Source organism: Gouania willdenowi, chromosome 16 (genome assembly GCF_900634775.1).
Source record: "Gouania willdenowi chromosome 16, fGouWil2.1, whole genome shotgun sequence".
In the NCBI taxonomy this organism is placed as follows: domain Eukaryota; kingdom Metazoa; phylum Chordata; class Actinopteri; order Blenniiformes; family Gobiesocidae; genus Gouania; species Gouania willdenowi.
In genome coordinates, this window is record NC_041059.1 from 16,088,663 (window position 1) to 16,101,534 (window position 12,872).

General features: G+C 36.9%; 1 protein-coding gene across 1 annotated transcript; it reads right to left on the bottom strand.

The window, feature by feature from the left end:
• Positions 1-2,440: 2,440 nt before the first annotated feature.
• Positions 2,441-11,096, bottom strand: LOC114478476 (RNA-binding protein 12B-like). Its single transcript, XM_028471572.1, has 2 exons — positions 10,960-11,096; positions 2,441-4,675 (listed from the first exon to the last, which is right to left on the bottom strand). The coding sequence occupies exon 2, from the start codon at positions 4,651-4,653 to the stop codon at positions 2,791-2,793; it is 1,863 nt and encodes a 620-aa protein (XP_028327373.1). The 5' UTR covers positions 4,654-4,675; positions 10,960-11,096; the 3' UTR covers positions 2,441-2,790.
• Between the last annotated feature and the right edge of the window lie 1,776 nt (positions 11,097-12,872).

Genomic DNA, 12,872 nt, shown 5'->3' on the forward strand with positions numbered 1-12,872 from the left:
CAAAGTATAATGCTACTCCATTTTTTCTTTGTATAAAATAAATAAAAGGGATATATAAGAGGAGGTCAGAGAAAAATCACAGCGGTGAATGTATGGAGGAGGAAGAGTATCCCAAGACAAAGAGGGAGAAAGTGAGAGATGATGTGGATCACAGGGCTCAGACAAAGATTCTGTTCCATCTCCAGTCGAGCTGGTCCACATGGTATGCAAATATTTGTTGCATAGTACATAAATTACATTTCGCTTTTAGATGTATTTATAAGTTATTGTTTTGACCTCTTCAAATAAAATATACATTTATCATAATGATTATGTTTGCTTAATTGTGAAAATTGGAATATTTTGTGTTTTTGGATTTATTGCTCAGCTAATATGACTTCCTCTTACACTCATCAGTGAGTCAATACAAACCTGCTCTATGATGACCTGATATGAATGTATGTATGTGTATAACTTTTATAAAAACGTATACAAAACTGTATGTATAAAGTGATGTATATAGTTCTGCAATCAGAATTATTTAACTTTTCTTGTCCTCAATAAACTAATTTAATTCAGTATACTTCATGTACGTCTGCCATATGTTGCCACCACTAAAAAAAAACCTGCCCCCGAGTACTGCAATGTGCTGTCAATCCCAAAGTATTATGATTTCATAGCTGTAGTCCTGCTGTCAATTCAAAAAGGAAATGAATACCTAGTTTTTAAAAAGGCAAATTTAGCGATTTGTTAATGGCTCTTGTGAAAGGGGCAATAACATGAATGCCAGGTACAGTTAGTTACTGCTGGTATGGTAAGATCCAAACTTGTTACCAACCTGGACCCATCATGTTTTGCATCAACAGATCAGGAACAGCCGTTTTCTTTCCCATTATGAAAATGCAGTTTATAGTTCAATTAGTTTGTTTCCTTCAGTCGTCAGTCTGTATACAACTAAACCTCACATTTTGTTCCATCCAATAAAACATAGTAGCTTACTTTATTTACTCTAGAAGCATTAGGGCTTGCGGAAGCCTACTGTCACAAATAATGAGGGTATTTTTTAAAACACAAAGACTTAAGGTGGTAGAACACATTGTCCAGGTACACATCAAGATTGATTTATTATAAGTATCGCTGAAACAGACTTGGGTAAGTTTGGCAACGGACTGTCTTTATCTCACTGCAATCGTGGCATTTCTAACTATTCTCTTGTGATTAGAATTCTTCAAGTTGTAGACTAACGTGTACTGATGCTTTTATTTTTGAAATGTGCGCTCTTATTTTGAAAGGTGTCTATGTTGTGTTTCCCCTTTTCTCACTACGTTTGACTGTGGAAATGTTTGCAGTGGTGCAGCAGTCACTGATGATGTAAGTTATGTTCATAGTGATGGGAAATGAATATATACATGTTACTTACTTCTTCTGATAGTGTTGTTTAGTTCCTGGTGTGTATTTTGCATTCTTTAAAATGTGAGTTCTCACTCTTCAGCAGGATTGTGATTTAGCATTGTTTAAGCTAACAGAGTTGGTTGGTAAATGTGTTAGCCTCAGATTGTTTCCAGTTTACATTTATATGCCGTGTGGTTTCATTATATATATATATATTATGAGGTTAATATTGACAAATGTAATCTCTACTTATTGAGTGTTTATTTACAGCATTTTGATTTATAGTAGTACATAATGTAGTACACAATGTTAATTTAGTCTTTTATTTCTTGTTGTACATTTCTAGATACTGCTACTCTGTACCAGATGCATCGCTGTGCACATACAGTTCACCAGTAAACAGTTAATATCCATCTGATGTCTCGTGTGCTCTCTGACCAGAGCCCTGCAGTGGTCAGTTAGGCTAAAATCAGCAATCAGAGGTATCAATCCTCAACATCTTGATTGAAACCCACAGATCTAGCTACTCTGAAAGTGAGTAGCTAGATCTCAGTCTAGTGACAGTGACAACTGTATTGAGAAGAGCTAAAATAAAATTAAGAAAATCATTGTGATTGCCATGCAAATAAATAAGCATTGACCATATGACTAAAGATGATATCTAAAAACACTTTTGAGGAATCCTATATTACAATTACAATACGTCAGTATGGTAAATACGGTAAAACAAGTCTCAGAAAAGGTCTCACGTTACACATTAGTAATTACAGAATGTCGGTTAAGTCAATTAGAATTAAGGCCGTGGTGACAACTGCATCTGAAATATGAATTCAGGTTTATGGTTTTGAGATAGTTTATACAAAACAAAGTTCCGTTGATCAATAATTTAGTGCAATGACTTAAAATTGATACCAAGGATATTACGTCTATTTTTTATGTGAGGGAAAATGTCTTTAATGAATGTAAACATGCACTCAACCACCTTCTATTAAACCGTTACATAAAAACAAACTATCTCTCTTGGTAATAAGATATTAACTTTCATGGGACACAATACATTAAAAAGATATAGGGAGATTTCAATATTTTATTTAACAGACAGGATTCTATTGTGTAGGTAACTGGTACAACATTTTAGTTGAAATAAAAAAATAGCTTGAATGTTTTTACAATGGATTACACAGTGAAATGTGTCAGAAAATTGAGAACATCAGATCTGTAAATGGTATTATGTAGTCAAATTTAGAAAAGCAAAGAAGAAAAAAAACTAAGTTGCCCTTAATTGGAAAAAGTACACAACACTGTATATACAAACACTATACATACACAAGGGCAGTAGATTGTGTATCGTATACTCCCCCATTAAATCGTCCTATCCTGCAATGTCAGGTTAGACCTTTTCACCAAGTGGACATGACATCACTCAAATGGAAATACTAACTGTATTTTTCTTGGACCGATTGGTCTTCCACTCAATTCTGAAATGGCAGCCAGTGCTTCCTGATGAGAGGAAAATTCTACCATGGCAGAACCTCTAGGTCGCCCACGTTTGTCCTGCTGAACAACCACTGATCCAGGTATAACACAATACCCATGGCAAAAGTCGTAGATTTCCTGGCAGGTAACTGAGAATGGTAAATTAACCAACTGTACAAGGGTGGGATTATCAAAGTGTCTTTCTGGGACTTCAAAGTGGCCATGAACAGCATTACCCCAGTCATGTTGAACAAAGGTGTCGATTGCATTGAAGTCATCTTCAAAGACTCTTTGTCTATGATCTTGTGCTTTCCCCATTGATATATCTTCTTGAATTCTTGATCCAGAGTTCCCAAAATCACCCGAAAAACGTTCATTGCTGCTTCTGCCCACAAACTGCTCTTCTCCTGGTGAAAAATCTTGCCGCGGAGGTGGATCAGCCATCAACTGTTGCATCTGAGAACGTGAAATGATCTTCAGAACAACCTCCGACCCAAGAAATCGTCGTCCATTCAGAGAGAGTGCCCGCATTGCTTCTGCCTCGGATTTAAAAAGCACTAAAGCCTTTCCAACCCCAGAACCTGTATGGTCATGTAGCACACACACCTCATCTTCTGAAACACTGTGCTGATAGAACAAGTCAATGACTTCAGCTTTTCGTACATCACATGGCAAATTCTGAACATACACACACACGCTCTCAGAATTACGAGGATCGTGGCTTTCGCTGGGTTCACCGCCCTGGTGCTGAGATTCCATCAGGGTGCACATTTTCTCCCGGGATATTGGCTGGATAGATACCATTCGGCGATGAAACTCTATTCCATCTCGACTCAGTGCATCAGAATAGTCTTGTGAGTTCTTGAAGAGTACCACCAAAGACCTGGACCTACGCCCACCACTGTCAAGTAGGTGCAGAATCTGATCATCCTCAAGACTGGCATGACGAAAAAGCTGTTTTATATCCTCTTTTTCCACTGAAAAGGAAAGGTTTTCCAACAGAACACAGTAGTCTTTAACTGGAACCTGCCTTTGGGGCAAAGGTGATCGAGATCTCAAACGCTGTTGAGGTGGATTCTGAATCTGAGCAATTGGCCTCCCTCTGTCAACTCTGTCATTAGTATTTAGCATTCGTGGTTTACTTGGAAAAACTGGATTCGAGTCCTTAGCAACAAATCTACTAATAGCAATGTATCTTGTTCCGATATATGCGTCATTCAGCTTCAGGCCTTCTTTTGCATCATGTGCTGTAGCAAATTTGACAATGCCTCTCCCGTTGTTTGAACCATTGGCGTTTTTCAACAACACCACATCATCAACGAGTAAACCTCTGAAAAACTGCAAGATTTCCGTTTCAGTCACAGAGTAAGGAAGCCCTCTGAGAAAGAGACAATTGGAATCATCCTTTTCAGGGTCCATCTGAGGTTGAGGAGACATGTAGCCTGACCTGCTACCCGATCTTGCGCTCGACACTGGATCTATGGACCTTTCAGTGTGTTTTTTGGTGTCCACAGACGTCCTCTTTTGATCGACTGTAATGTTCTTCGCACTTTTTTCAAGCTCCTTCTGCATCTCTGCTTTACTGCTGAGCTGCAGGGTAATTGTTGAACCTTTAATGTGTCCTCCTGAGCGTACCATGGCTCTTCTTGCATCCTCATCCGATGTAAAAATAATAAAAGCATCTCCTCGCTCCCCGCCAATAATATGCACGCCTCCAGCCGGAATTTCAAGGCCAGTGAAGAACCTGCGAATATCCTCAGACCCAGCAGTGATTCTCAGTCCCTGTAAACGGATGACGACCACCATACTGAAGCACAAACAACAGCACCTGTAGACAAAAGGGTATAGAACAACATTATTCTCAATGGAGTAACTCCAGCCAATTGTGAGAAATCCAGATTCCATGTGTGATATGGCTTCAACAGCTTATATTCAATGGAAAGGGAAAAAGTGACCATAACTATCTATAACTGATTTGAATTGAAGAGAGGGATCCCAAAATACCTCTCAACAACTTCACAACCAACACTGTGGCAGACTTACAAAATAAGCTGAACCATATGCTACCCACATATTGCATAATTCAAAACAGCAACCAAACTAAGCTTAAATGTAATGTTCATTACTCAAAAACACAGAAAATACTACAAGAAGCAGTTTTGCATCACTCTACTGAATACCAACAACCAAAATAAATTAGATTTTATTTTCTGTTCAAGGTGCAGTCCATTTGGGAAAGTCAACATTTTCTCACGTGAGATATGACAAGCCACTTGCAGCCACCATATTATTCACAGAACAACTGAGAGTCTAATTATTCACTAAGGAAGCACTAACCGTACATATGACATTTCTTTAACATTTCTCATCAATCTTTATGATAGGAACAATAATCGCATTCGAACTTGTCAGTAGCTGCAGCCCATAGGTAGAACCTACCATTTTTGCTCCGGTGACAATGAAAGAAAAGAGCTTCCAAAATGAAATTATTCCAGTGATAAAGGCTTACAATTAAGAAAACCCCAGGCAAGGCCCCTTATCTGTAACTATTCAAATAAAGCTGGCCACAGAATATATATATTCAAATAAGCAGAAAGAGCTAATTTGAAAAACTTTCTCCTGATTAGAAACACAAGTTACTCCTTGATGACAAAATAAACCATACAAGTATTTTTTTCCCCAAGTGGCATTTTAATTTAAACGCCATTGTTAACAACTCATTTTCCTAGCTAAGGTGACAGAAGTTAACCATTGCAATAAACAACCCAAGCCGGTGATTCCCAACCTCCAGGACGTGGACTGCTAAATGCACCATTTGGTACTGGGCTTCAAAAAACAAAAAAAAAATACTTACGGGAGCTAAAACTGACAACTCAGATCAAACAATCAGTGGCAAGTTCTCACTTCAGCTCCTGGTAATACCAAATACACCATGCGAGCTAACATCCACAAGAAGTCTGGACAGTGATGATTATTCTTAAAAAAAGATCCAAAAACTCAGGCTCGATCTTCAAACTTGATTACTGCAACAGCCTCCTCTATGGTTTCCCCTCCACCCATCTACAAAAACACCAACATGTACAAAACTCAGCAACCAGGATACTCACCCAAACCACCTCCAGAGACAATTTCACCCCTGTACTCCAGCAAATACAGCGTATCCACCTCAAGATCCTATTCATTATCTAAAAATCCCTTAAAGGGGACAAATCATGCTAAATCCACTTTTTTAGCCCTTAAATACATTTTGTTGTGTATTTAGAGTATTTAGAAGTACAGAAAAGTTCAAATTAGTCTCTTCAGGTGCTCGTTGATATCTTTCAATCTGTTTCGATTCTCTATTATGTTTTTTGAACAATAACGTCACAGTATTTGCAGCGGAACTGCCAAATTAAGACAGACTCCAGGCCCAACACTTTGATCAATCCGCCATTTTTATTTCTCGCTTTTAGTTTGTAGTCCAAGCTCAAGGATGCCGAAGTTACGAGAATTTAAGACAAAATGTTCAGTTGTTGGATGTGGTTAACCCACACGCTTCATTACAACGTCTCCCAGCATCAGAACCTTTTCGAAGTGCCTGGTTGAGTTTTATTTTTTCACGGAAATGTACCCACATCTGTGGGTAAGGTCATTTTTGTGTGTGCGATGCACTTCAAGGATGACTGCTTCTGCAACCTCCACCAGTATAAAGAAGGATTTGCCGAAAGACTTCGTCTGATTGAGGGTTCAATTCCTTCTATCTTTAGTGACAACAGAGCACTTCAATAAGCTGTAAATAACGCTAAAAAGTGTGATAAGACGTCCCTGTCATTGTTTTATTAGCATTAGCAGTTGCAACGTCTTCATATGTTAGTGCTGTGTGCTCGTTTTACATCCTTGATGATATGCCTACATGATTTAATTTAAGTCTAAAGTTTTCATTAGTCATTTCATTTTGCCATTTTTGTCTCCGAAAGACTGTATTAAAATGCATTTCGTGACGTTAGCTTGGCGCTAGCATTAGCTCGGCACTTGTGTTAGCTCACTTGTTAACATCCATATGAAGACGTTGTTCTGCAGGTTCATCATCATTTTCATCTCGCTCCGCCGGGTCTGACTCTGGCTCGAAAATGTAAGGCTGGATGGACATGTCTTCCGTTGTTGACATTTTGTAAATAACGTGAATAAAAAGTTTCTGCGCCACTACATAGTCGTATCTCTTCTATCAATCTACAAAAATGGCCGAACTGGGTGGAGTTGGACCGAGTGTCACCTCTGCAACCTGGAGAGGGGGCAGGGTATGAAGTGTCTCATTTGCATTTAAAGAGACCGCTCCAAAACGAGTTGCTCTCAGAAGCACATCAGAAAAGGGGTAGAATAGGGGCCTGTTGAGCTTAATAATGAGGAATTCAGACCCGAGCATTGCAGTTCTGCTTTATATAGACCACAACTGTATGATTTCTATGAAAAAAGGAAGGATTTAAAAGCATGATATGTCTCCTTTAATAACCTGGCCTCTCCATACCTCTTTGACCTTCTGCAGCTTTATCAGCACTCTCGCCACCTCCGATCCTTTAACTCCAACCTCCTCACTCCCATCGTCAAATCCAAGCACCGTGCATTTGGGGATACAGCCTTCGCCACAGCCGCACCCACCCTCTGGAACTCTCTCTCCCCAAATTTCCATGCCTCAGATTTGCCAGTCTTTCAAATGACAGTTTAAAACTCACAAGCATTCAACCAACTAATCTCCAGTCCTACTGCTTCCTGTAAAGCATCTGGGTTTTCATTGAAAAGCGCTTTATGAAATCAAGTTATTTTTAAAATGCGCTTCTGCAACCACATGACAAAAATCGGATGACACTGTGCCACACACACACATCATATATCCGCGTAATGACATCTATATTCAAGGGAAACCTGCTGAAGCATTTCTGTTTCAGCAAACAGCAAGGCCAAAATTTCCAGTATTAGTGCACTTTAATAGGCATTACTATTAATGTAAAAAAAAAACGTCGAAAGACTACAATGTATATTTTGTCAGATTAACAAAATATTTATTTTATGCATTTGTTCCTAAATTGTTGAAGTGCAGAACTTACCAACCTACACTCAGGATGAAGGGTCATTGTTTTACATTGAAATTCCAATCGCGTTCATCCACACCACTTGAGTAGTATTCCAAAGCAAACCTTACCACTAATAAATGTCCAAGGTGAAAAAGAGGCACTCGTCAAGTGTCTGACGTGAGTGTCATAATCAAGTTTCCATGAAGATGCATGTCCCACTGGAGTCACCACATTTACTGAAGCTAACGCTGCATTCCAGACAACTTGGAAAGTGCAATGGAAGGCCACCAGATACTGGGACTCCCACTCAAGAAAGTCACATGACAAAACCTACTCCGAGGAGCAGTTGTCCTAAGTCACAACAATGGCAGCACCTGTGCAGAACCCAACCAGTGGTAAAACAATGATTTGAAGCAATTTTAATTCAATCTTTTTTTAGGGAATAATATGTAGTGATATTGTAGGCGTGAATCACTTTGAATGCCTTTTTGCAAATATGCATATCAATAATCTTGCCTTGCCAATAAACAAACAATTTGTAGGCATAGAATTAAGGTTGTTCCGATCCGAAATTAGGTCGGAAATAGGTCCGATATCAGCAAAGAATCTGATTCTATTGGTCTACATTTAAAACCTTTGAAACAAGCACTCCACCTAAACACTTCTATCTAGCAGCTGACATAACTAAATACTGACATGTTATTGTCCATTAAATTTTTTAAAATTCTTATGTTTTAGTAAGGGTGTGCAATAAAATGATTTCAGGACCATGAAGATTTAGAACATGACCGCGATCTGCCAGAGCACAGAGATCGCAGAACCGGCAGAAGTGCAAATTTTATTCCTCGCAGAAGAATGCCCGTATACAGTCGCATTCAAAGCTTTATCTTCTGTCGAATTACACCATTTGCTAGTTAGCATCCCATCAGCACTTCAAACTAGAACTGTACCAGGATCGGCACCCCCGTCAGCGTGAGCATGCATGCACGCATTAAAGGAAAGCAAAGCTTGATAGGACCACTCAGTCTGTATGACTAAACAAGCTAAGCACTGGAAAGATGTAACCGAAGCAGTAGTTTTATCTTGCTAAGGATATCCCTATCCAATCGGTGGAAAATAAGACGTTCAAATTTTTGTTTAAAGTCGGATTTTAACATAAATGTGCTACCTCAAAAACAAACAGTAGACTGATTGACAGCCTTGCTATGTCGTGAGTAAGCACCTTAATTTAATGTTTTTTTCTTGTAAGCAAAGTCCAACAAAAAACTAATTTTTGCTTGATGCTAAATTGCTTAACTAAATTAATAAAAGATTTTTAAAAAAAAGTGCAAACCTAAATTAGCTCATCTTTTTCCCCCCATTTAGGGCTATGGTTTTAAATAGGTAAATTATAGTGATGCACCACTATTAATCCACTATGTACCAGAAGCATAAAGTAGGCTTTAGAGTAGGAGTGTGACCATATCTCGATACGGCAATATATCGGGATAATTTTTCGCACGATTGATTATCCATATCCGTATCGATTTTTTCTTTATTTTATTTTTTTTCCAAAACCTTTTCTGCTTTTTTACTAAAATGTACAGGTAGGTCTTCACAGAAATTTTGTCACTCTTTGTTGAAGGAACCAATATATTGTTTACTGGAATATTGCACTATAATGGTGTCACTGGTAAGAAAGACCCTATTTTTTGTTTACAGAAAGCACTATTGGAGATACTTATTCGTTTACATTGGCATGTTTGACAGTTATTTACAGAAATGTTTCACTAAACTTCCAATTTATTGTGTTTCAGAGATAAAATAAAAATTTTTCACTTATCTTTTTTTATTCTTATGTCAGATTATTGCAGATTGATTAATTATTGTTAATTAATTATTATAATTATTGAAATGTATTATTAATTAGCCAAAGGCCAAGATAAATATTTGATTTTATTAATTTGACATTGTGCATTGTTTACTTCTGATTAACTTTTTTAAGATTAATAATTTATGCAATGGCAATGGCCTGTTTCTTGAGGTCAGTACAGAGTTATAAATGCAATAATTGGCATAATTTCTTTCGCGTTTCAGTTTTAGGCCTCGGTTTCCGCCAAAAATCTTCCATTCTGTGCACCTAATAAATGTCATAGATTAACTGGTGAATAACTCACAAAATAGTCTGACTAATCTAAATAACAAAAAGGATCATGATTTTGCAAGAGAAAAAAAAACATGAAACTAAATATTTTTATCCACACCTTTATGTTAAGGTTAAATTAGTGGTTGTTTAGTACTTTTAAAAATATTTTTTTTTATTCTTTGATTATTTTATTTAGAGTCTTCTATTTTATTATTATTTTTATTTATATTCAATTGTAGAATAATCTTACTTATTAGACTTACATATATTTACCCCATGGGTTGATAATAAATAGTTCGATTTTTCTGTTGCTGACCATAATTCCTCTTTATTAGGGTAATATCACCTGATCAAACATTTAACTGTTCACACTAAAAAATAAACAATTATAGTAGGCATTATTCGCACTGAAGTACCGAAATACTGTCCTACACCAAAGGCTGCAGTATCGCCGTTATCGGTAGAAAAACAGTTTTTGTCGGATGGATTATTGCATTTATAGTAAATACTAACTATCCCAGTCTGTCGTGCTTTCAATATGCCTTTCGACGTAGTGCGTCTAAAACACTTTAGAGACGGTAATCGGATGTTACAACCAGAAAACTCCCGACTTGTTAGAAACGCAGTGCTAGCGATAGCCACCGCTCACCACGATGCACTGGCGTCAGAACGCCATTTTGACTGCCCAGTTCTCTGCTGTAATTGTCAGTATATCAACAGTGGACGTTGACTGGAAGTCAGAAAGCCACGATATACAACAAATCTGCATTAACAGCTTAGGGCAAGACAAGTCCCGAGGATCATGAACACTATTCACTATTCAACCTAGAAACACCGTGGAGCTAAGCTAACTTTAGCTTTGCAGGCCCGAAGCCTTAGCTCGTTTACCAAACCAAGACAGACCCTAATATTCAGAACCTAAACCACGACAAAACTTACACAAGTGACAAATATGCACTCCCAGAGAAGAAAGTGAACAGTGAACCAGTCGGTGAGGCTCAAATCTGCCGGTCGTCGAGAGAGACGACAAAAGAACCTGCGTGTATGTGTGGATTTCTTCTTCGTGAAAGGCCTGTCTGTGGTAGATTATGGTGCCATCTACTGGGACGGAGTATGTACTAACATATGTCATTTTCCACATGGATTTAAACATTGACTACATTTTTTTGTTTTTTGTTTCCCTCCCACTTTAATAATTCATCTTGGGTTTACAACACGAGTATGTGTATATAATTATATTATGTATTTTTTTTAACTCTCCAAATATTATTATGAAACAAGTATCTTAAGCATAGATTTTATATGATTTAAGTCATAAAGTATATACTCTATTTTTTCTTTGTAAAAATAAAATAAAATACATAACATCTGAGTAATGTTTATTTTTTTTTTTTTTCGAAAAGATGGGTGAATGGCTAAGCGTTTTTTCATTACAGCAGCAGCAAAACAAAGAAATGAAGAATGATATGAAAAGATACAGAAACACAAATGTTAGCGTGAATGCAATGAAAAAAAATTATGTTCCCATTTAAGTAGTATCTTTAAAAATATTACTTTTTATATCAAATGTAAGCTGTGTCAAACAAGACATTAATGTGTAAAGCAGACTGATTTGTTGGCGAAAAGCCTCTGTCATGTGGAGCAGTTATTCCCAACTGGGATAGATCTTCCCAAATGATATTGTATTATTATTATGCCATAAGGTCAAAGAAATATAATTGAAATGCTGCATTTTCAATTAAACATAACGTCATTTCTTGCCTTTGCTGAAGTTTATTTTAGATACGAGTTTGAACACCGTGCTTATCTGCCTGAGTAGCGTATAAACAAGTCTCAGTTTGGGATTCAATACCGGAACAATACTTGTCTGAATGCATTTGGTTTCGAATTTTGGAATCATATTTTTAAAGGGTCTACTGATCTGATACTGATATCAGATATAAGTCTTACATCAGCAAAAAAAAAAAAAAAGTATTTGAATTGTAATTTACTGAATTTATTGAGGTTATTGATCAGATTTCTAATTTATCTTAACTATTTCTATTCAGTTGTAGAATATTTTTACGTTAAAGGTTAAGATTTATGTAACCCATTGTTTGATAATAAATGGGTCCGTTTTTTCCTACCTACTGTTTGCACACTTAAAGAAATAATGTATGTACAAATGATTTGTGCTGATATCCTATCGATATTAGAATCGTCTATTACACAAGGCTGCAATATTGGTATTTTTTCAAGGGGTTGGCTTGTCATCTATTAAACTGAACTCTTCAGCTTCATTAGGCAGTATCATATTTTAGACATTTTGCTGCTCCCAACTTTGTAAAAACATTTCAAGACTGGTCCCTTCTCTTTCCAAGATGACTGTAAATCAGAATAATACACAAATGTAATAAATACATTTCACATATTCATGTAAAAGCTTTAACACAGGGATTCTCATCTGGCCTCACCCACATATTGCCAAGGTCATTAAATTGCGACCCCCTTTTTTTTAAAAAAAAAAAAAAAAAAAAAAAAAAAAGAATTCAACCAACCAAATTAGTTTTTTCAAAAACAGAGGTTGAAAACACACAATATTTTTTAAAAAACATAAATCTTTATATTTCCCAGTGCAACATGCATTTCACAGCATGTCTGACAAAAAAAAAAAAAAAAAAAGTTTCTTTCAAAATAAAAAACAAGTCCAACATGAGAGACATTAAGTATTATTTTTGGCCAGCTGGACGCGACCCAACCAGTACAGATCCGTGACCAACTTTTGGGTCCCGGCCCACCAGTTGAAAATAGCTGCCCAGATAGATTTTAATTTTTAAGTGACTGGTCAATATTGACAGAATCAGAAATCAGAA